We start from the raw sequence: 22,108 nt of genomic DNA on the forward strand, positions 1-22,108 counted from the left end.
TTTATTTTTCAGAAAGCAACTTCCCATATGTCTCGCACACACGTACAGTAAGCTCTTCCCTGAGTTTTCAGTTGAGAAAACTAGTTTTTATGGGCAGTGCTGCCAAGGTCCAGGGGTGGCCTTGTGCCTCATTCTTTCTACACATCCCAATGCAGCAGAGATCTGGGGGTCTCTCAGGGTTTTCCTCACATCAAGTGCCAGGTGTCTCCGCCCTCACACACACACACACCACCCACCCTCCCCAGAACTGAGTGATGAGGATGCTTATGCTTTTCCTTCTCCTCACAAGACTTGGTTCCTGGACACCTTGAAGAGGGGTGGTGGTGCCTAGGAAGGCAGCTCAGTGAGAAGCATGGCCAGAAAGCTGGGGAGCAGTGGCAGGAGGCAGGTGGGGAGGAGGGTTCTCACATTAGTTCAGTCTCCCTCTTTGGCTGTCTAGGGTCAGTCCCCCACGGAGACTGCCTCTGTGGGAACTGGGTCATGGGGGCTGCTCTCACCAAAGGCTCTGAGTTCCTCAGGAATGGTGGCATGTCCCTGTGGCACGTACCTCCATCACTGGAGGGGATGGCAGTGCTATTATTATTACTTTGAACCTTGAGAACCTTGTAGGAGTAGGGAAGAGGACAGTTTTCCAGTTTTCCTGGAGTGATTAAATGGCCTTCTCTGCAGTTGTTCATTTTGTGGGGCTGGATCCCAGAATTGCTGCATGGCTTATCGATCCTGGGGAGGCTGCAACCTCGTTTGAAGACTTAGTGGCAAAATTCCTTGAAAGCTCCATCTCCGTGAAAGTGAACAGCACATATGGAAACTCCTCAAGAAATGTCGTGGTGAGTTGTGTTGTCTTTATCAATGGTAATACAACCCGGATTTTTTCCTAGAAGTGTTTTCCATTTCATAAACAGTCCAATAGTAAAAAAAAAAGAACATCAGTGACATTCATTATTACTTACTCTGCACAAATGCTTTTTACTATGACATTTCTGGTAGAGGATATTGACTTAAGTAAGGTGACTTCTGTTCCTTCGTGAATTTGTTCCTGGGAAGTCCATTCACATTGTGATTATCTTCTAAACAGACCCTCTGGTGTCAGAGTCACGTGATCTGTGACCTGAGAGCTGCCTGTAGTGCTGATGCCCTGACCTCTGTGGCAGGGGTTCTGGCCACACCTTGGTCCATGTGCCCAGGCATGTCTTTCCAAGCCCTGTCCTAGAGATGCATCTAGTTGTTAGGAACCACATGTGCAGAAGCCACGATGCTCACAGCTCTGGAGCCCAGCCTGGAGCCTCACAAGCCAGAGACATCACACGGCCCCACAACAGGTCCCAAGGAGCTGTCCCCAGGGAGAGCAACGTGGGCCACAGTTGGGCCACCATGTTCAGGCTTCCTGCCTGTAAATCAACAGCAATATGCTAAAAGCACAGCCGGAAGAGCCTTACAGGGTGCTCGGGGAGCACAAGGATAGGCTGTGGTGGGGAGCCCTTGGGACAGAGTGACTGGTGATGTGTGGGCCCTGAGGCCTGGGGAGGTTTGCTTCTGCTCTTCATCCCCTGCTGTCTGGAAGGGAGGGTCTGAGACATATAGGGACTGGGGGGTAAAAATGCAGGAACTCACTCCCCCTTGATTTAGAAAGACTTGTGTCAGAGGAATATGGGAGATCTCACAGACCCAGGGAAGGCAGTACCGGGCCTTGGGAAGACGAGAGCCCTCAGACCCAGGACCAGCAGTGAGCCAGGACCTTGCATCCATATGTCACTTTTGTCAAAGACTCACATTTTCAGCACTGAGATGCTGCATTTCTCTCACTGTACCACACATGTGCCCCTTGGCAGGAGGGCAGGGCGTGGAGGTGAGTTCTACCAATCGATCATGTGATGTTGGGGAGGAACGTCCTCAAATAGAAGCTGGGACACTGCTACTGAAACAGGGATGTGCCTGCCTCAGTAGTACCTGTCAGTTTCTAGATGAGAAGACCAAGGTGCAGAAAGGTCAGTGTGCATGCACCTTGCTTAGGTCAGGTTGAGACTATGGGTTTCTGACTCTAAAGTCCAGTTTCTTTCTAGTGTATATCTGGGGATGGGAGTGGCTACCGGGAACAAAGCCCCAACTGCAGAGATGTGTTTTCTCCCCATCAACAAGCCGGTGCCTGGCACCCAGACTGGGCAGCTGTTCATCATGCTGTGGGCTCTGGCAGTCCCCCAGCGACCCGTGTGCCATCGCCTCACAGCCCACAGCAGCTTCACCCCCAGGCCCTCATCACACTCCAGGAAGAAGAGGAGCAGCCTCCATGAACTTGGGCTTGAATCCTGTTGGCTAGAAATGTGTCCACTGTGGAGGCATGCAGTGCAGGAGGGGCGGGAGGAGAAAGCCAGGGTCACATGATGCCATGCTGGAGAAGTGATGGGGATTGTCTGGGAGAACCTCAGGGAGTCTGGGCAGAAGGAGCAGCATGGGAGCAGGAGAGAACTGCGAAAATAGGAAGGAAGGTGTGGGGTGGAAAAGGAGCTGTGTCAGGGGCTCTGTCACAAAGGTGCTGGTCCCATGCTGGAGCTCAGTCTCATCCCGGGAAGCCCCAGCTGGAGAACCATTCCAAGTGGGAGCCGTATGGTCAGCTCTGTCCTGTAGAAAACTCAGTCTGCTCATGGAGCCCCCAGAACAGTCATCCAGGAGACACAAGGCTGGGGATGATCAGAGAGCAAATGCTAGGCTATGTCAGGCCACTGTTGACTCCTCATACTGAGGTTTCTCTGGCTTGGGGCCTTGAGGCCAAAAGCAGAATGTGGAGAGTCATTTAACAGAGTGAGGTGTTCAAGGAAGGAGAGTCAGATAGTGCTGGAGGCTACGGCTCATACCCTGCCCTGTTTGTTCACTCTCAGGGCCTCTGGAGGCGTCATCCAGGTGAGGATGGGTGGTGAGGGTGGCCACTTGGCTCCTTAGCTTGCTGAGCTGTGTGGAGGGTGCACATCTGTCTCTACCTCTGTGCGATCTTTGCACCTTGGACACAGCTCCTTTACAGTTCCTGTAAAGTGAGGGAAAAACTGGGTCAGGGAGAAAGTGTGAGGCTCCAGGTAGCTTGCATTTGCCCAATAAGAAGGATATTCAGTAGCCTGGGGGCTCATCTGCTTGAGGTATTTTGTAATGCCACTAGCTGTGTCATGTCTGCCATGGAAAGACTCCTGCCACCCAGCTGGTGCCCATTTGTGTGGCTTGTGTCACTTTCTACATTGTGATGAACATTGTTGCCAAGTTTGCCTAATCTTTCATTCTTTCGATCTTTTAAAGAATCAGAATGTACGTGTGAACCTGAAAATACTCTACAGACTTACAATGGGCCTTTGTTCCCAGTTGAAGGCAAGGCATTTTATTATAACTTGGGGTTAGCAAGCACTCTCGCTCACTGTTCCCCAAGAGCATCTCTCACTCCTATCCACACTCCCAGCATCTTTGAGTATGCAGGAAATGGAAGATAGAATTCTAAGGCCAAGTTAACTTGTGCATTACTCAGAACGATAGTCCATGTGATAAGACCTCAAGTTTTAAAAATGTTTTCTGTAGGTTAACAATTGTAGCATTTTTAAAAGCCACCAATTCAGTTGGAACTTTCTTTTTTTTTTAAGATTTATTTATTTATTTATTACAGAAAGATGGAGAGCATGAGTAGGGGTAGCAACAGAGGGAGAGAAAATCTCCAGCAGATGCCCCACTGAGTGTAGAGTCTAATATGGGGCTCAATCTCACAACCCTGAGATCAGGACCTGAGCTAAAGTCAGATGCTTAACCCACTGAGCCACCCAAGCACTCCTCAATTGAAATGTTTCTAATGCTGCAGTTAACATAAAAGCTGAGTGTATATTTTAGTTTAAAAGTGGGATGGGAAAATAAAAAAATAAAAAAAATAAATAAAAGTGGGATGGAGGGGATCCCTGGGTGGCGCAGCGGTTTGGCGCCTGCCTTTGGCCCAGGGCGCGATCCTGGAGACCCGGGATCGAATCCCACGTCAGGCTCCCGGTGCATGGAGCCTGCTTCTCCCTCTGCCTATGTCTCTGCCTCTCTCTCTCTCTCTGTGTGACTATCATAAATAAATAAAAAATTTAAAAAAGTGGGATGGACCCAGCTCTACTCAGAGTCTCATTAAGAAGCAGAGGGCATTGAGGGAACAGTCAAGAAAAGTTGAAGGAAGGGACAATATATGGAGGTGAGGCCAGGTATGAGGGGGCCAGCAGGGGATGGAGAAGCCACCGGGGACAGGCACTGGCAGGAATCTCCTCTACCTCTGGGCTTGGAGGGTAAGCTGTCACCAGAACATGGGGAGAGCAGTGGCCCTATAGGGGCTGCCGAGGAGTCAGGAGGCCAGACACCAGGAGCTGTGGCTGTGGGCCAAGAACTGTGGACTTGCGGGGTAGGGTCCAGCCGGAGAGAGGAAACCCACTTCTCTCCCCTGCTGCCCGTCAACCCTTCCTTGAGGGCAAAGTGCAGGGCACTGGGTGTGGAGGAGCAGGTCAAGAGTGAAAGGGCACAGCACAGGGGCAGGTGAGGCCAAGGACTTTCACACAGCAGCAGGAAGGAATGCACATGACAGAAGCTCTGAGAAGAGGCATGAGACAGTGTGAATAAACGCAGAGATGTTTTGTATTATTGGAGAAGGTGACCTAATAGATTTCACCTCTCCCCACGCTAATCTACAAAGCCAATGCAAAAACCAATGAAAATCCTAGTTATACTTTTAGGAATTCAGTAAACCTATTCTGAAGTTAAAATGGAAGACTAAAAGTCTAAAAATACCTACATCACACTTTAAAATGAAAAAGATTAGGGTGCCTGGGTGGCTCAGTCAGTGAAGTGTCTACCTCCAGCTCAGGTCATGATCTCAGAGTCCCAGGATTAAGGCCCAATGAGCTCACTGCTCAGTGAGAAGTCTGCTTCTCCCTCTTCCTTTGCCCTTCCCCTCTGCTCATGCACTCCCTCTCTCAAATAAATAAAATCTTAAAAAATTTTTTGAAATGAGAAAGATTAAAGAAAATTGAGAGTGGGGCTTGGCCTACCTGATATTTCTAAATATCTGTATGAGATCTTGATAATGAAATAGGATACTTAAAGGAAATAGGAGCTTTATTAGGAAGGAGGACAGTGGAAAGCTGCTGTTGGATAGGTGCCACCACTCACTTAGGAGTTGCCCAAATTGTACAGTCAGGTAGGCTATTAGCTATGTGCAGGTAGAAATAATTTAAAAGTAACATAGGTATTCTTTTCTACAAAATAGGTTTATGGTTTATGGCAACTATTTTGTACTTTGGAGCTTCCTCTGATACCAATTTTGGCAGGTAAGGTACCATAAAGATGATGGACAGTCCTCTTTCTAGGGAATTCTCAACATTGTTTGAGAGCAACTGTTTATCTCTTATTTAGACATAGGCAGTGTGTTATGTAGGCACTGAGAGGTAGCCAGCTCTCTGTTTGCCTTCTCTGTAATAAGAGGAGTTGGACCGCATCACCTGTTGATCTAGAAGGACCAGAGTTTCTGACCTCTCAGTCACATGGGATCCCTTTGTACTGTGTGGTTCTGCTGGGTGCCTGGGCCAAGGGGCAGCCCTATGCTCCTGAGAGCCGCAGAGCAGGAGTGCAGGAGGAGCCTGTGGCATGTTCTGCATGTCAGTTCATCCTAGTGTGTGCTGTTGTTCAGCCCTGCCCCCTCAGGACAGCCCTTAGGACAAGGGTTGAGGGCTCTCCTCTGTCTTTGCCTCTTAGCCCCCACTCTGCCCAGGTCCTGCTGGGCACTCTGCGGCTCACCTGGCCCGAGGCAAGTCCATCCCTGGCAGCTGGCCAGAGTCCATCCCCATGCCAACCACCACCACATGGAGCTTGAGCACTGACCCGAGTGGATGGTTAGTCGAGGTTGGACACAGCAGGCGCTGTCATTATTGTCCTCATCAGGGAGCAAGGCTAGCTGCTAGTCCTTGAGCCTTTGGCAGAAATGACTCATTGAGAGAGTACAAGTTTTATCTCTTTGGTGTTTGAATCACAGTGATGGAAAGCCACAGCATTCGGGTGAACAGAGAAGAAATGGAAAGGACTTCAGCGCTTCTTGGGGTGCGTTCTTATTGTAGAGCTGTGGTGCCTATAAGTCTTTCCTACCCCCTGCTCCCTTCCTTGCATGCACCAAACAACGCCGATGCCTCCTGTGTCTGATGCGTGCAGGTGAGTACCAGGCGGGCAGCTGGGCGCTTGCCCCATGCCATGTGCGGGGTGTCACGGATCCTCCAGCTTCTCAAAGGTCAGGCTCTCTCACAAGGAATCCTACTATTGTTTGGTGAGGGGAATTCACTGCTTTCTTGGGTTCTTTGAAAAAGCAATAACAGAACTTTCTGTCAAAAATAAGAAATGCAGAGGGATGCATAGAGATGCATGAAAAAGGCATTAAAATGTGTCACGTAAGTTATTTTAAAGGAAACTCTAGCTTAACCATCACTAGACCAAAGCATAGAATTTCTAGAAGCCCTGTGTGCCTTTTCCCTATCTCAACCCTTCCTGCTATCGAAAGTCATCCCTGCCCTGGCTTGTGGAGTCACTACCTTGTTGCTTTCCTTTGCTGTGTTCCACCTCAGCACCTGAACAGTGTTGGGCTCTCCTTTGGGACTGTGGGTCAGTGGTCAGCTGACCACTCTCCCTCTGCCTCCAAGTCTCAGCCTCACCATGTCCTGTGTCACTTGGTGCTGGTCTGCTGTCACACCCCTCACCCTATACCCCTATGGATAGCATCTGCGTTGTGGCCAGCTGGCGGCCCTTACAAACCATGCTGTTCCCTTGAACATGTCTCCTGGGCCCACCAGCACCCGCTTCCCTGGGGCCCAGGATGGTCTCCTCAGCTTTAGTAAGGAACACTGAATTGCTTTTCCAAAGTCACACCCGCCAGAAGCACACTCAGGTCCTGCCATGCATGGGGACACCAGGTTTGCAGGAACACCTACTCTGGTGGGAATGTAATGGTATCTCCTTAAGATTTTGGTTTCTGTTTTCCTGACTACTAATGAGATGGGATAGCTTTTCGTATCATCATTGTCTACTAGGAGTTTCTCTTTGGTAAAACAGCTTTTCAGGTTTCTTACCCATTTTTACGTGGAGGGCTCTGTCTTTCCCTTATAGTACAACTTGATAAAATCCAGTTACAAACCTGTTATATATACCTTCTCCCTCTCTCTGTTTCCTTTGTACTTTCCTAATGGTGTCTTTTGACAAATAGAAGTTCTAAATTTTTAATATGGTGTAATTTACCAATCTTTGTCTTTATGATTACTGCTTTCACTATGCTGTTTAAGAAAGCTTTCTTATGTCAAGCTCATGAACTATTCTCAGGTGTTGTGTTTAAAATCTATTTTCATTAGCCTTTGCATTTAGGTTTATAATACACCTGATTTTTCCTTTTTATGTACTTTTTTAATTGAGAAAGAAATTGCATACAGTGAATAATGCAACTATTTTTAATCGTGATAAAATACATTTAACATAAAACTTACCATCTTAACCATTCCTAATTAGACAGTACAGTGATATTCAGTACACTGACATGATTGTATAGTCGTCATCACCATCCATCCCCAGAACTGCAAAGCTGAAACTCTGTGCCCCTTCAGTCCTGCCCACCCTCCCCTCACTCTAGCTCCCACCAGCCACCACTATGCTTTCTTTCTGTGACAAGACTGCTCTAAGCACTTCACGTAAGCCAGATCATACAGAACTTATCTTTTTTCCCTGGCTCATTTCACTTAGCATAATGTCTTCAACATTCATCCTTGTTATAGCATGTTGCTACATGAATTATCTTCCTCTTTGAGGTTGAATACTACTCCATTGTACATATATACCACATTTTGCTTACTATTCATCTGCCAGTGGATGTAAGCAACTTGAGCTGCTTCCATGTTTTAACCATTGTAAGTAATGCTGCTATAAAAATGGGTGTACAAATATCTCTTTAAGACTCTGCTTTCATTTCTTTTGAGTGTATATCCCAAAGTGAATTGCTAGATCTTATGGTAATTTTTCATTTTTTGAGGGACCATTATACTTTTTCCACAGTGGCTGTACCATTTTGCACTCCCACTAACATGCATAAGTGCACTTTCTACACATCCTCACCAATACCTGTCGTTTTCTGAGCTTCTTTTGTTTTGTTTTTATAATAGCCATCCCAATGAGTGTGAGGTGGTATCTCACACTGTAGTTTTGATTCCATTCCCCTAATGATTAGTAATGTTCATCATCTTTTCATGTGCTTACTGGCCATCTGTGAATCTTCTTTGGTAAAATGTCTATTCAGGTCCTTTGCCCATTTTTGAATTGGGTTGTTAATGTTTTCTTTTTGTTGAGTTTTAGATGTTCTCTATATATTCTGGATAGTAATCCTTTATCAGATATATGATTTATAAATATTTTCTCCCATTTTATGGGTTGCCTTTTTTGCTCTTTGATAGTGACTTTTGATGCACAAAAATTTAAAATTTTCATAGTCCAATTAAAAAATTTTTCTCTTGTCCCTCTGCCTTTGTTATCATATTCAAGAAATCACCTTCAAATCCAATATAGTGCAGCTTTTGTCCTGTGTCTCTTTCTAAGAGTTTTACTGTTGTAGGTCTTAAATTTAGGTCCTTGATAATTATGAGTTAATTTTTGTATATGGTGTGAGATAAGAGTCCACCTTCATTTTTCTTCATGTGAATGTACAGTTTTCCCAACACCATTTGTTGAAAAGACTGTACTTTTTCCATTGAATGTTCTTGGCACACTTGTCAAAAATCATTTGACCCTACATGCAAAAATTTATTGCTGGACTCACTATTGTATTCTTTCTCTGTCTGTCCTTATACCAGTACACACTGTTTTGGTTAGTGTAGATTTGTAGTCAGTTTTGAAATCAGAAAGTATGGATCCTCTACATTTGTTCTTTTTCAAGATTTGGCTATTTGGAATCTCTTGAGATTTCATATGAATTTTAGGATGCATTTTTCTAGTTCTGAAAAAAAGTCTTTGGGATTTTAATAGAAATTACATTGAATCTGTAGATCACTTTGAGTAGTTTTCATATTTTAATATATTAAGTTTTCCAGTCCATGAACATGAGATGTTTCCATTCATTTATTTTAAAATTTATTTCAGCAGTGTTTTATAATTTTCATTGTATGAGTCCTTCACCTCCTTTGCTAATTCCTAAGTATTTTATTCTTTTTGATGCTGCTATGAATGAAATTGTTTTTGTAATTTCCCTTTCAGATTGTTCATGTGTAGAAATGCAACTGACTTTTATGTGTTGATGTATCCTGCTACTTTGCTGAGTTCCAAAGTTCTAACAGTTTCTTGTTTTTTTGGTTTTGCTTCTTTTTTTTTGGTATGGGCTCTAGAGTTTTCTATGCATAAAATCATATCACCTGCAGAGGTAATTTTACTTTTTACTTTTTCTGTCCCAGTTTGGATGCCTTTTATTTATTTTTCTTGTCTAATTGCTCTGACCAGAACTTCCAGTACCATGTTGAATTGAATAGAAGTGGTGAAAGCAAGCAACCTTTCCGTGTTTCTCATCTTAGAAGAAATGCTTTTAGTCTTTCACCATTGAGTATGATGTTTCCTGTCAGTGTTTTTTATATGGTTTTTATTATGTAGAGATAGTTCCCTTCTGTTTTAAGTTTGTTAAGTATTTTTATCATGAAAGAGTGTTAAATATTGTCAGATGATTTTTGTGCATCAGTCGACATGATCCTGTACTCTTATAACCCCTCCATTCTGCTGATGGGGCGTTTTACATTGATCAGTTTTCATGAATTGACCCATACTTGTATTCTATGAATAATTCCCACTTAGTCCTGGTATTTTTTTTTGAGGATTTTTGCGTCAATGTTCATAAATGTTGTTAGTCTATAATTTTCTTGTATCTCTGGCTTTGGTATCAGGGTAATGCTGGCCTCATAGAATGAATTAAGAAATGGTCTTCCCTCCTCTCCATTTTTTGGGAAAAGTTTGGGAAGGATTGATATTGGTTCTTCTTTAAATGTTTGGTAGAATTCACCTGTGAAGCTAATGATCTGGGGCTCTTCTTTGTTGGGAGATGGATTATTGATTTAATCTCCTTACTAGTTATAAGGACTATTATAGGACTATTCAGATTTTCTATTTCTTGGTGATTTAGTCTTGATAGGTTTTGTGATTTTAGAAATTTATCCATTTCATCTAGGTTATCCAATTTGTTGGTGTACAGTCATTCTTAGTACTCTTATAATTCTTTTTATTTTTGTAGAATAATGTCCCCAATTTCATTTCTGATTTTAATAATTTGAGTTTTCTCTTTTTAATTAGTCTATCTACTGAAAATTTGTCAATTTTTAAAATCCTTTTGAAGAACTAACTTTTGGTCTCATTGATTTTCTCCATTGTTAACCTATTTATTTCATTTATCTCTGCTCTGATGTTTCTTATCTTCTTCCTTTTGCTACCTTTGAGTTTAATCTGTTCTTTTTTTTAGTTCCTTAAGTTGTAAAGTTAAGTTATTGATTTCAGATTTCTTGTTTCTTAATATCTATAATATTTATAGCATTTATAGCTATAAATTTCCCCTTTATTACTGATTTACTGCATTCCATAAGTTTTAGTATATTGTATTTTCATTTTCATTAATCTCTAAGTAATTTCTAAACTCTATTTGATCTTTTGGTTGTTTAAAAATAATTTTAGTTTCCAGTTTTGTGAATTTTCCAGTTTTCCTTTTGTTATTGATTTCTAACTTCATCCTGTTGTAGTCAAAGAAGATGCTTTGTAGTCAGGGAAGATGCTTTCAAAAAATAACTATTTTTTGAAGTCTCTTGAGTCTTAATTTGTGGCCTAACATATGGTCCTGGAAAATGTCTCATGTGCACGTGAGGAATCTGTGTGTGGTAGTTGCTGAGTGGTGCTCTGTGTGTCTGTTGGATCTGGTTGGTTTACTGTACTGCTTAAGTCCTCTGTTTCCTTATTTTCTGTATGGTGGTTTTCTACCTGTTATTGTGAGTGGAGTAATCAAGTCTCCTAACGACTATTGTAGAATTGTCTATTTCTCTCTTTAATTCTGACAGTTGTTTCTTGATATATTTTGATGGTCTGTCATTGGGTGTGTAAATGTTTATAATTGTTTTATCTTCTTGCTGTATTGAATACATGTCATCCTTTGTCTCTTGTAACCATTTTTTATTTGTGTTACTATTTGTGTGTCTCTTTCTATCCTTGTACTTTCAACGTGTCTGTATCTTTGAATTTAAAGTTTGTCTCTTATGGACAGCATGTAGTTGGATCATGTGTTTTTATCTATTCTTCCAGTCTCTGTCTTTTGATTGGAGAGTTTAACCCATTTACATGTAAGTAATTACTGATTAGAAGGGAATTACTTCTGTCATTAAACTGTTTTATATATGTATTATAGATTTTTTTGTCTGTCATTTCCTACATTACTGTCTTCTTTGTGTTTAGTTGATTTTTCGTAGCGAATCATTTAAATTCCTTTCTCATTTTCTTTTGTGTATATTCTCTAGCTATTTTCTTTGTGGTTACCATGGGAATGACATTTAACATCCCAACATTATAGCACTCTAATTTGAGTTTATAACAGCTTAACTTGAATAACACACAAAAACACTGTTCCTTTACAGCTCTGTCCCCACCCTTTTCAGTTGTTGTTGCCACAAAATTATATCTTTATACATGTGTGCCCCAAACATAAGCTGAAAAAATTTTAAAGTGCATTAGTCTCTTAAATTATATAGGAAACAAGATTTGGAGTTACAAACTGAAGTTACAGTAATATTAGCTTTTATACTCATAATTTTTGAAGGATGGAGAAAACAAAAAGTACAGTGGCAAATTGTTACTATATTGCTAACTTATATAACTGTCTATATATTCACCTTTCTTGAGCTCCTTATTTCTCCATATCACTTTGAGTTACTACCTAGTGTCCTTTCATTTCACTCTGGAGAAACTTGAGCATTTCTTCCAGGGCAGGTTAGTGATCACATCTCCCTCAGTTTTTCTTTACCTGAGAATGTCTCAATCTCTCCCTTGCCCTTGAAGGACAGTTTTGCCAGATGCAGGATGCTTGGTTGACAGTTTTTTCCTTTTAGCACTTTGAAAATATTGGCCCACATTTTTCTGGCCTCTGAAGTTTCTAATGAGATATCTGCTTACTGACCCTACTGAGGATCCCTTATATATGATGACACTTCTCTCTTGCTAATTTCAAGATTATCTGTTCATCTTTGTCTTTTGAAACTTTGATTATAATGTGCCTTTGGTGTTGATCTCTTTTACTTCCTCTTACTTTTTTTTTTTTTTTAATTTTTTTATTTATTCATGATAGGCACACAGTGAGAGAGAGAGAGGCAGAGACACAGGCAGAGGGAGAAGCAGGCTCCATGCACCGGGAGCCTGACGTAGGATTTGATCCCGGATTTCCAGGATCGCGCCCTGGGCCAAAGGCAGGCGCCAAACCGCTGCGCCACCCAGGGATCCCTACTTCCTCTTACTTGAAGTTCATGGAGCTTCTTGGATGTTTATATTCATGTATTTCATCAAATTTGAGAAGTTTTCAGCCATTATTTCTTCAAATATTTTTGCTGCCCCTTGCTCTCTCTCCCTATGGGACACCCACAATACATATGCTCGTCTGTTTGGTGGTGTCCCACAGGTCCTTTAGGCTCTATTCACTTTAATTTGTTTTCCATCTGTTCCTCAGCCTCTGTAAGGCCCATTGTCCTATCTTCAGATTCACTGATTCTTTCTTCTGCCTGCTCAAATCTGCAATTAAATCCCCCTCATTTGCTCACACATTGTTTTCTTGACTTTTGTCACATCCTCCTTCAGTTCTTGGAGCATCTTTAAAATAGTTGTTTTAACATCTTTGTCTAAATATCAGAAAGGGAAACAGAACATAAAGACTCCTAACTCTGGGAAACAAACTAGGGGTGGTGGAAGGGGAGGAGGGCGGGGGGTGGGGGTGAATGGGTGACGGGCACTGAGGGGGGCACTTGACGGCATGAGCACTGGGTGTTATTCTGTATGTTGGTAAATTGAACACCAATAAAAAATAAATTTATTATAAAAAAAAATCTTTGTCTGGTAGATCTGCCATTAGGTCTTTTCCAGGAACAATTTCTGTTGATGGGTTTTTTTCCCCCTCTGAATGGGATGCTTTTCTTCATATGCCTTGAAATTTTTCATTGAACACTGAACATTTGAATCTGATAATGTGGTAGCTCTGGAAATCATATTCTCCCCCTATCACAGGGTTTGCTGTTTTGTGAGTTGTTTTGTTTTGCTTTTTGGTTGCTATAGGCTATCTGCTATGTGGTGCCAAAGATTAGCCTGAGGGGTAAGCTTCAGATCTTCTCATGTTTTTTTCCAAGATTTTTTTGGACATACACAGTCTGTTTCTAATATTTCCTACATAAGCAATAGTTGTCTAACAACCTTGTCTTTAATTTCTGGCTCCTCAAAAGAGGAAAAGTGAAAAATGAAGGGGGATATATAAGGGTGCTGGCCCTTTAAATCCCTGGAAGTTGTTCAGCTGGCAGGAGAGGGTCTTACAACAATGTGGGGAGGGGCGACAACAATGGCTGCCTGCCTATTTGTCTGCACCTGTGTTATTAGAATCAATAATCAGAGCCCAGATCCCTCCTATTTGGAGGACAGAGTCTTTTTGCCCACCCTGGCTCCTGCATACTATTCTAGAAACAAGTGGATGATTGCCTGCCGTGTGGCTGGGAGTGGAAGATGGGGATGGGTGGCTGCTATTGTGCTAAGAGCTGAAACTGTTCAAAAATAGTTTGCAATTTACCTTACAAGCCTGAAAGGCCCAAACCTTCAATAGACTCCTAAGTCCAAAATTATTGTTGCATCAGTGTCTGCCCCTGCAAATCAGTGTCTGTCCCTGCAACTGTCATCCAGGTCAAGAGGCAGTTTCTCATTTACAGGTGCTTCCTACTCTGCATCTTCCCAGAATCTCCTTGGTGTAAATTGCCAGCGTACAGCTTGATGTATTTTTACACATGTACACAAACACATGACTCCACCCAGAACAGATCTAGATATTTCCAGAACCCAGAAGGCTCCTCCTTCCTGCCTCTCCTATTCTATTACGCCCAGGGAGAGCCATTAATCTGACTCTGTTCAGTGATTCCGAACTTCATGTAAATGGAACCATGCAGTGTGGGTTCTTTGGTTCTGTTTTTTTTTTTTTTTTTTTTTTTTTTTGCTATGGGATTCACTTTTTTGTTAATTTAGCAGATGTGGGTTCCAATAAAACTTGTAGTATCACACCCATTTAAGAACATGTCTTAGCTTTTTTATATCCTTTCCCATTGGTAGGCACTATGATCACAGTGGCTGTGAATATTCATATGTATTAACTGTGCTCCTGTCTCTTGGTTTTACATCTAGAAGTGGAATTGCTGGATAACCGGGTATGTGTAGGTGGTAGAAGGTACTTCCAAAGACCTCTTGAAATTGGTCATGACCTTTGCTACATCCTCACCAGCACATACTGCCTGCCAGTATTTCTCACTTTAGCTATTCTCCTGGGTCTGTCATTGTATATCTTTGTGGATTTAGTTTGCATTTCCCTGAGGATTAGTCATATTAAGGACCTTTCCATATGCTTGATGGTATTTTGGATGTACTCTTTTGTGATCCAATTTTGCAAAGACCACCCATTTTAAAATTTATGTTAACTGACTTTTTCATATTGATTTGTTCTTTATATATTCTGTATGTGAGTCCTTTGTAATAAATTCCTTATCTGAATCTTTTGTAATATATTGAAAATTCTTTCTCCCAGTCCATAGTTTGGCAAATAATATAGTCTATGGGCCAAATCCATCCTATGGCCTATTTTATAAGTCCTACAAGTTAAGAGCAGTTGTTATAATTTTCAAAAGACAAACACATAAACAAAGATAAAGAAGAATATGTGACAGAGGCCATATGTGGCTCATAGAACCTAAAATACATTCTAGCCAAGTCTGTGTCTACGGCTTGTCTTTACAATATCTTAATATTGTGATATTTTGGGTAACAGAATTTCTTTATTTTAATGAAGTCCAGTGAACCATTTTTTTAAATGTTTAAGGATTTTTTTTTAAATGTTCCCTTTCCTCAGCTCTTTTTTTTTTATTAAAGATTTTTATTTATTTATTCATGATAGTCACAGAGAGAGAGAGAGAGAGGCAGAGACACAGGCAGAGGGAGAAGCAGGCTCCATGCACCGGGAGCCCGATGTGGGATTCGATCCCGGGTCTCCAGGATCGCGCCCTGGGCCAAAGGCAGGTGCCAAACCGCTGCGCCACCCAGGGATCCCATGTTTAAGGATTTTTATGTGCTAATACCTTTTGTCTGCCTTCTGGTCAAGATATTCTTCTATGTTTTCTTCTATAAGCTGTATTATTTTAAGTCTACCTTCCATTTCATGTTAATTTTTCCATATGGTATTAGGTATGGTTAAGATTTTTTCCCAGGTTGATTGCTATTTATTTCAGTATCATTTATTAAAAGTACCATCGTTTCCCTGCTGAATTACAGTAACATATGCGTAGCAAGTCAGACTGCTGCTGTCAGAAGTTCAGAGAAAAACAAGTAAAACCAGTGGAGCACTGAAGTAGTAATTAGCAAAAGTTTATTGTGCACACACCAAAATGACAGTTTACAAACCAGGATACTCAAATCAAGACATGGAACAAGGCTCGAAGGTATATTGTCATAATGCAGCTTGTGTGGTGTGGAGGCAGGATCTGGTTATTCTTCACAGCAATGGACTACAACATTAGAATGGGGGGGCACAATTTGAGATTCACTTATGATTTTCAGAGGTACAAGCAAGAAGTGACCCAGGTCAAGTTAGCCTTGCTTATCTTGCCAAATAGACTAGATGAAGCTTTGCTTGTAGGACTACATTGGTTTCATCTGCTCTGGGAATTTTCAAGGCTGGTCTCCATGTGTGTTTGATTTTAACACCATGCAATGTGGATCTTTTTCTGGACTCTGTTCTGTTTCATGTTTTGTTTTGTTTTGTTTTTGTCTATCCTGTGCTTATCCCCTGCCTTAGTTATGATAGCTTTTTAACACGTCTTGATGCCCTGTGGTATGTCTTCCATCTTTGTGTTGTTTCTTCTATATGGTATTGTCTGTTCTTAGGCTCTTTGCACTGCCATAAAAATTCTTTGATCTACTTTTTTTAAAACCCTGCTGGTATTTTGATTGTGTTTTTATGTATATGACAAAGGACTCATATGCAGACTATAACAGAGAAATCCTATCAATAAGAAAACACCAGTTAACATATTTTTTTAAAAATGTTATTTATTTATTCATGAGAATACACAGAGAGGAGAGAGAGAGAGGGGCAGAGACACAGGCAGAGGGAGAAGCAGATTCCATGCAGGGAGCCCGACACAGGACTCGATCCCAGGTCTCCAGGATCACGCCCTGGGCTGTAGGCGGCGCTAAACCGCTGAGCCACCAGGGCTGCCCTGGTTAACATAATTTTTAAATGGGCTACAATTTGAAATGAATCTAATGAAAGATGTACACACCCCTACTCATGGGGCCACACCCCTAGCACCAGCACCTAGCTGAGTCCTACCCAAGTTGCTGATCCACAGAAGTGGGGACAAAGCAGCGTTTGCTTTGGACTGGTTTGTTGCATGACAGCAGGTAACTGATATACACTGGCCCAGCTTCCTCTCAGTCCCTGCTTTGTGGCATGATGTCGTGGTATGATGGGGCATCCAGCCTGGCTGCAGGGCCCAGAGCCCAGCTGGGCTTAGGCCTCAGTTCTGCCTGCTGCTTTGAAACAGAGCTGTTTCTGTCTTATTGTGTTTCTTTTAAGAAATTGTCTTTTTTGGGGGGACGCCTGGGTGGCTCAGTGGTTCAGCATCTGCCTTTGGCTCAGGGCGTGATCCTGGAGTCCCAGGATTGAGTCCTACATTAGGCTCCCTGCATGGAACCTGCCTCTCCTTCTGCCTGTGTTTCTGCTTCTCTCTCTGTGTCTCTCATGAATAAATAAAATCTTTAGAAAAAAAAGAAATTGTCTTTTTGTTTTGCTCTTTTTGTATTTATCCATTTCTTCTTATGCCTAAACACAGGGAGTATATTAATGTGCAAGTTTACTGTACCGTTTCAACTGGAAGCTCCAAAAGTTTGTCACCAGAGTTTCTGTTCCTGAGGTATGGCTTACGCCTGAGGGGTCCATTGTCTGTCCTTTGATGCTCTGTTCCTTGGCTTTCTTTTTCTCATTTATTTCTTTGACTGTGGAGTTTGGGCATACTTTAACTGATACTTTGCCTAGATACTCTTTACTTGTATCATACTTGTCCTGCTCCTAACTTCTCTGGACCCTCTTTGTTACGTCTTTCAGAATTTCAGCCTCAAGGCCATTCTTGTCTGATGAAGAATAGAATGTAGGTGATTTTTCAGCAGGGTTGCTTGGTTTGTCTCTGCTCTCTGTTTTCTTTTATAATTACTTTTTAAAAGTCCTGGCTGCCTTCTCCTTTTCTTCTGACGGAAGTGGCAAAGGGGTGAGGGATTGGTAAATTCGGCATGGTTTTCTCCTCTTTTCTGCTCCATTCTGTGTCAGACATTTCATGGGACATGGTTAGATTCTTTTTACTTGGACCACCCAGACCTTTCACCCTTGAAGCCAGGCTGTATCCCATGAGGTTGGGTGTGGTTGTTCAGAGCATTGTCCCTGGTGTCCCCTGTGGCTGCTCTCTCTGCTGGGTCGGAGGGAACTATGGGGTCATCACTATGGTTACCATGAAGTTTGGTCCTGCCTCTTTTACCTTGGGATACTTTGGATGTTTTGAAGTTTATGATATGATTCTAGGTCCCTTTTCTAGTAGTAATATTCCTGGAGAATTCATTCTTTCCTTTATTTCGGTGTGTTATTTCCTATTTTGCTTCTTTCACTTTGCTTCCTGAGGTTTGGGAGAGAATGATTCTATGAGCCTGAGTTTTCCATTGAGTCAAAATATGTACTTTTAATTTCCATTTTGATAAATTGTAGGCTGTTAATCCTTATAAGAGCTTTTCTTGGGAATTGTTTGATGAGCAAATTAAATAATCTTACATTGTGAAATCCTTTAGTGAGATTTCGTGTCACACTCACAGTCTCGTCTCAAGGAATTGGAGCAAGAAGCTCATTTTGTTGCAGGAGAGCAGTTTCTTATAACAAGTAATAATCAGCTTCAAGAGGTAAGGCTAAATTTTGTTTTGTTTTGTTTTATAAAATATACTTCTTAGGAATTAAAGAGAGATCTATTCTGAATTTATAAATAGTATTTTATGTTGATTTTCTGGAAAGTATGTAAGTTGTCTGTTTCTCACAATGAGATCTATCCCTTCAAAGCCTGAGCACTGGGTGTTATTCTGTATGTTGGTAAATTGAACACCAATAAAAAATAAATTTATTTAAAAAAAAGAATAATCCAAGAAAAATATGAGATCAGAATCTGAGTGCTTGTAGCATTTAATTGGGTGGGCTGCTATGGCTGGGGTAGTGGTGTGGTGTTCAAGGTTTCTCTCAAATCTGAGATCCACCCAAGTGACACTGCTTTTGTTGAAGATCCTCTTCGGCAAGCTAAAGCTGCACCTGATGAGTCCCATGGAGACTCTTCCCAGAACGGGGCTGCAGAGACTCCCGTCCACATCAGAAGCTGTGGTAAGTTCAAAAATTGTCCCTTTCTTTTTGAGACAGTAGCATGTCTACACCACATGTGAGTCACCTGCAGACCTGCCTGTGCCCCCTGCAGTGGGCTGTGTGGCAGTGACTCCTACAAGGTGCTCCTGGCAAGGCTACTCTCCTGGTATGAACCACAGAGAAAGATGCAGGCAGTAGTTTTCCAGAAGCAATCCATTGACTTCATTTTCTGCCAAGGACAATGAGGTGGAATTTTGTTCTGAAAACAAATTGTTGGCAATCCAGTCACAGCCTCTTTATTTCACAACTCTGTTAGAAACTAGAAATGGGGAAGGTCATCAGTCTTCTCCTTTCCTAGATTTATTTTAGAAAGTTTAAGCTACCTTTCCCCTAAGAGGAGCTTGTGTTTTAAAGGACAGGGAGGAGTGAGAGTCTGCTCTATCAGAATGGCAGAGTATAGGGACGCCTGGGTGGCTCAGTGGGTTGAATGTCTGCCTCTTGATTTTGGCCCCAGGGTTGTAACCTCAGGGTCATGGGATTGAGTTCTGAGTCACACTCTGTGCTCGAGGCAGGGGAAGTCTACTTGGGATTCTTTGCCTCTCCCTCTTCTGTTTGCTGTCTAAAATAAACGAATAAATCTTTAAAACATACATATTTAAAAACAGAATGACAGAGTATAAATAGATGTTCAGAATCCATAAGATTCATGAAAGCATGCAGAGTGGGGATCAGTAAGTAAGTGGACTTGGGGGCCCCAGCATGGGTTCTCGGGGTTGTGTCCAGCACTGGACTTAGCAGCAGCTTCCCTCCCTCCCTGCACACGTGGCCAACAGCACCACATGCTCTGCTCATCTTGGCCTTGCCAGAGTCCCCTGCCTTCTGACTACCCTCATGTGCAGCCCTCAGTGGGCTCAGGTGGTAGTTCTTGAGTGAATCAGGGACACATATAGAGTGATGTGTCAGGAAACGGGTTTGAATCCACCCCTTCTCCACCTCAGTGGACGTCCGTCATCCTCCTGAGTCCTTGGGAACCCACAGTGAGTGGAGTTAGGGCAGTGGAGTCAGCTAGCACAACTCCCTGCACAGCTTGAGCATGTACTTGACTATTCTGTGCCTGAGTTTCCTGATCTATAAAAGAAGGATAATAACAGTCCTTTCCCTATAGCAATCTTGTAAGTATTTAACAAGTGTATATGTGTGCCTGTGTGTAAAACACTGTTTGGGACCATGCCTGACATATGAGCTCTCAAAAACCAACAAGTACTTGCTATGATTATTAGCTAGCTACTTCCTCCAGAAACCTACAAGCTGTGTTGGATTTTCTTCCAGCCTTACCCTGCAGCCAGCCTTACAGTCTCTACCTGCAAATATAGGTCTTGAGTGTGCCTGTTCCCTCCCTCCTCACTGTCACCAGCTCAGTCACCTCCCACTCACAGTCCTGCAAAGCCCCCTAAGCAGTGTCCCAGCTGCTCTTACTTTGCTGGTTATGCATCACATCCAGGCAGAGTGATCTTTTACACCATTAGAAACATCATGTCATTCACCTGACATACGTTCCAGGGGCTTCCTGTGACACTTAGATTAGTGTGTCCCCAGGTCCCAGGTCTGGCCCTGTCCCTTCTCCAGCTCCCCTCACACCCAGTGTCCCATGAGCACACTTGCTCTTCACAGGTTCTGCACGAGCTCTTTCCTGGTCTGGACACTCTTCTGGAGTTTGCGCAGTGGCTTCTGATTGTTGGCTTAAGTATTGCTTTCAGACAGACCTCCCCTGGCCACAGAGACAACAGTAATGCCTCCAGGCATTTGTTTCCTGCACCTAAAGTTACCTTAGTTACTGGCTTGCTTATTGCTCTAGGATGTAAACTGTGCAGATCAAAGCTTTCGTTTGACTTGTTCAGTACAACTTCAGAGCCAAACAGCCAGAACCAGCACCTGGTGGGGCTGAGCCAGATGTCTCTCTGATCACTGAGATCTGGGGCAGCAGGGAGCAGGAGCCATCCTCCCAGAGAAACCGGCATGGATTTGACACCTGCATGGAAGAGAGGGCCACCATGCCCGATAGCCGGAGCAGCAGTGGAACCTGGCAAAGCCACATATTCCCCTCAGGTGGCCCTGAGCAGAGGGTCTCTGGCCAACTTATTCTCTGTCCTGGCACCAGCTGGCAGTGTTGCCCTTCCCTCTGCTGCTCCTTAGCTCTTCCAGACAACCAGCAACTACAAAAGGAAACCTAACTCTTTTGGTGTCAATGTGCTTTCGTATAGACAGAATTATCACAACAGCCTTCATTATTTTTCACAGAGATATGATTGATGTAAATCATATTAACCTCTCCTTTTAACTGATCAAATTATACTATTTTGTGCATTTAAAAAAGATGAACTTTTACTAGGGAACACATGTACATGGATCTAAATTCAAAATTAAGACTGCTGTCTTTCCTTAACCCTTCCTGTTCCATGGGGGAGGGATGTGGACTTCAGTAAAATGGAAAGCCAGGGACAGTTCAAGTGAGGGCGCAACTATGATCTTAGATATGGTTTTATCAGGCTTTTATTTTGATTAGATTTTAAATTTTATTTCACAACAATATTGAGTGGAAAGTACAAAGAAGTATCATATCCTGCCTTCCTCCCACCTATGACACCCTCTCTCACGCTGTCTCCCTTACTATCAGGATCCCCACCAGTGGGACCAGTGGGACCATTGGTTACACTTGATGAATCTCCACTGACATGTCATCATCACCCAAAGTCCATAGTTCACCTCAGGAGTCAATGCTTCTATTGCATTCTCTAGGTTTAGATAAATATGTAAGGACAGGTGCCCACCCTATGGTATCACACAGAGTAGTTCACAGCCATAAACACTCTCATGCTCCACCCACACGCCGTCTCCACCCTCCCCTGCCCCGATATTTTCACTGTCCCCATAGCTTCACCTTTTCCAGAATGTCCTGTAGGTGGAATCCTACAAGCATGCAGCCTTTTCAGATTGGCTTCTTTCCCCTTCGTAACGTGCATTTAAATTTCCTCCATGTCTTTTTCTGACTTGATAGCTTGTTTCTTTTTTTTTTTTTAAGATTTTATTTATTTATTCATGAGAGACACAGAGAGAGGCAGAGACATAGGCAGAGGGAAAAGCATGCTTCCTGTGGGCAGCCCAATGCGAGACTCGATCCCAAGACCCCAGGATCACGACCTGAGCCAGAGGCAGACGCTGAACCACTGAGCCACTCAGATGCCCCATATATATTGTTTCTTTTTAATGATGAATAATAGTCCATTGTCTGAATGGACCACAGTTTATTACTCATTCACCTTCTGAAGGACATCTTGGTTGCTTCTAAGTTTTGGCAGTGAGGAAGAAAGCTGCTATAAACATCTGTGTGTAGGTTTTGTGTGGACATAAGTT

The 22,108-nt window shown here is 42.6% G+C and overlaps 1 protein-coding gene across 4 annotated transcripts in view; it reads left to right on the forward strand.

Annotated features, from left to right (window-relative positions):
• POLN (DNA polymerase nu) overlaps positions 1 to 22,108 on the forward strand; it is a 155,680-nt gene that overhangs the window by 39,496 nt on the left and 94,076 nt on the right. For 3 of the 4 annotated variants that reach the window (XM_072804171.1, XM_072804196.1, XM_072804178.1), the window contains 6 exons: positions 670 to 827; positions 3,280 to 3,348; positions 5,258 to 5,318; positions 6,020 to 6,084; positions 18,169 to 18,252; positions 18,623 to 18,718. In XM_072804171.1, the coding sequence (XP_072660272.1) occupies positions 670 to 827; positions 3,280 to 3,348; positions 5,258 to 5,318; positions 6,020 to 6,084; positions 18,169 to 18,252; positions 18,623 to 18,718 (533 nt within the window). The remainder of the gene's footprint in view (positions 1 to 669; positions 828 to 3,279; positions 3,349 to 5,257; positions 5,319 to 6,019; positions 6,085 to 18,168; positions 18,253 to 18,622; positions 18,719 to 22,108) is intronic. The other variant, XM_072804188.1, reaches the window with a different exon arrangement.

The sequence above is a fragment of the Canis lupus genome, chromosome 2 (assembly GCF_048164855.1).
Source record: "Canis lupus baileyi chromosome 2, mCanLup2.hap1, whole genome shotgun sequence".
NCBI lineage: Eukaryota > Metazoa > Chordata > Mammalia > Carnivora > Canidae > Canis > Canis lupus.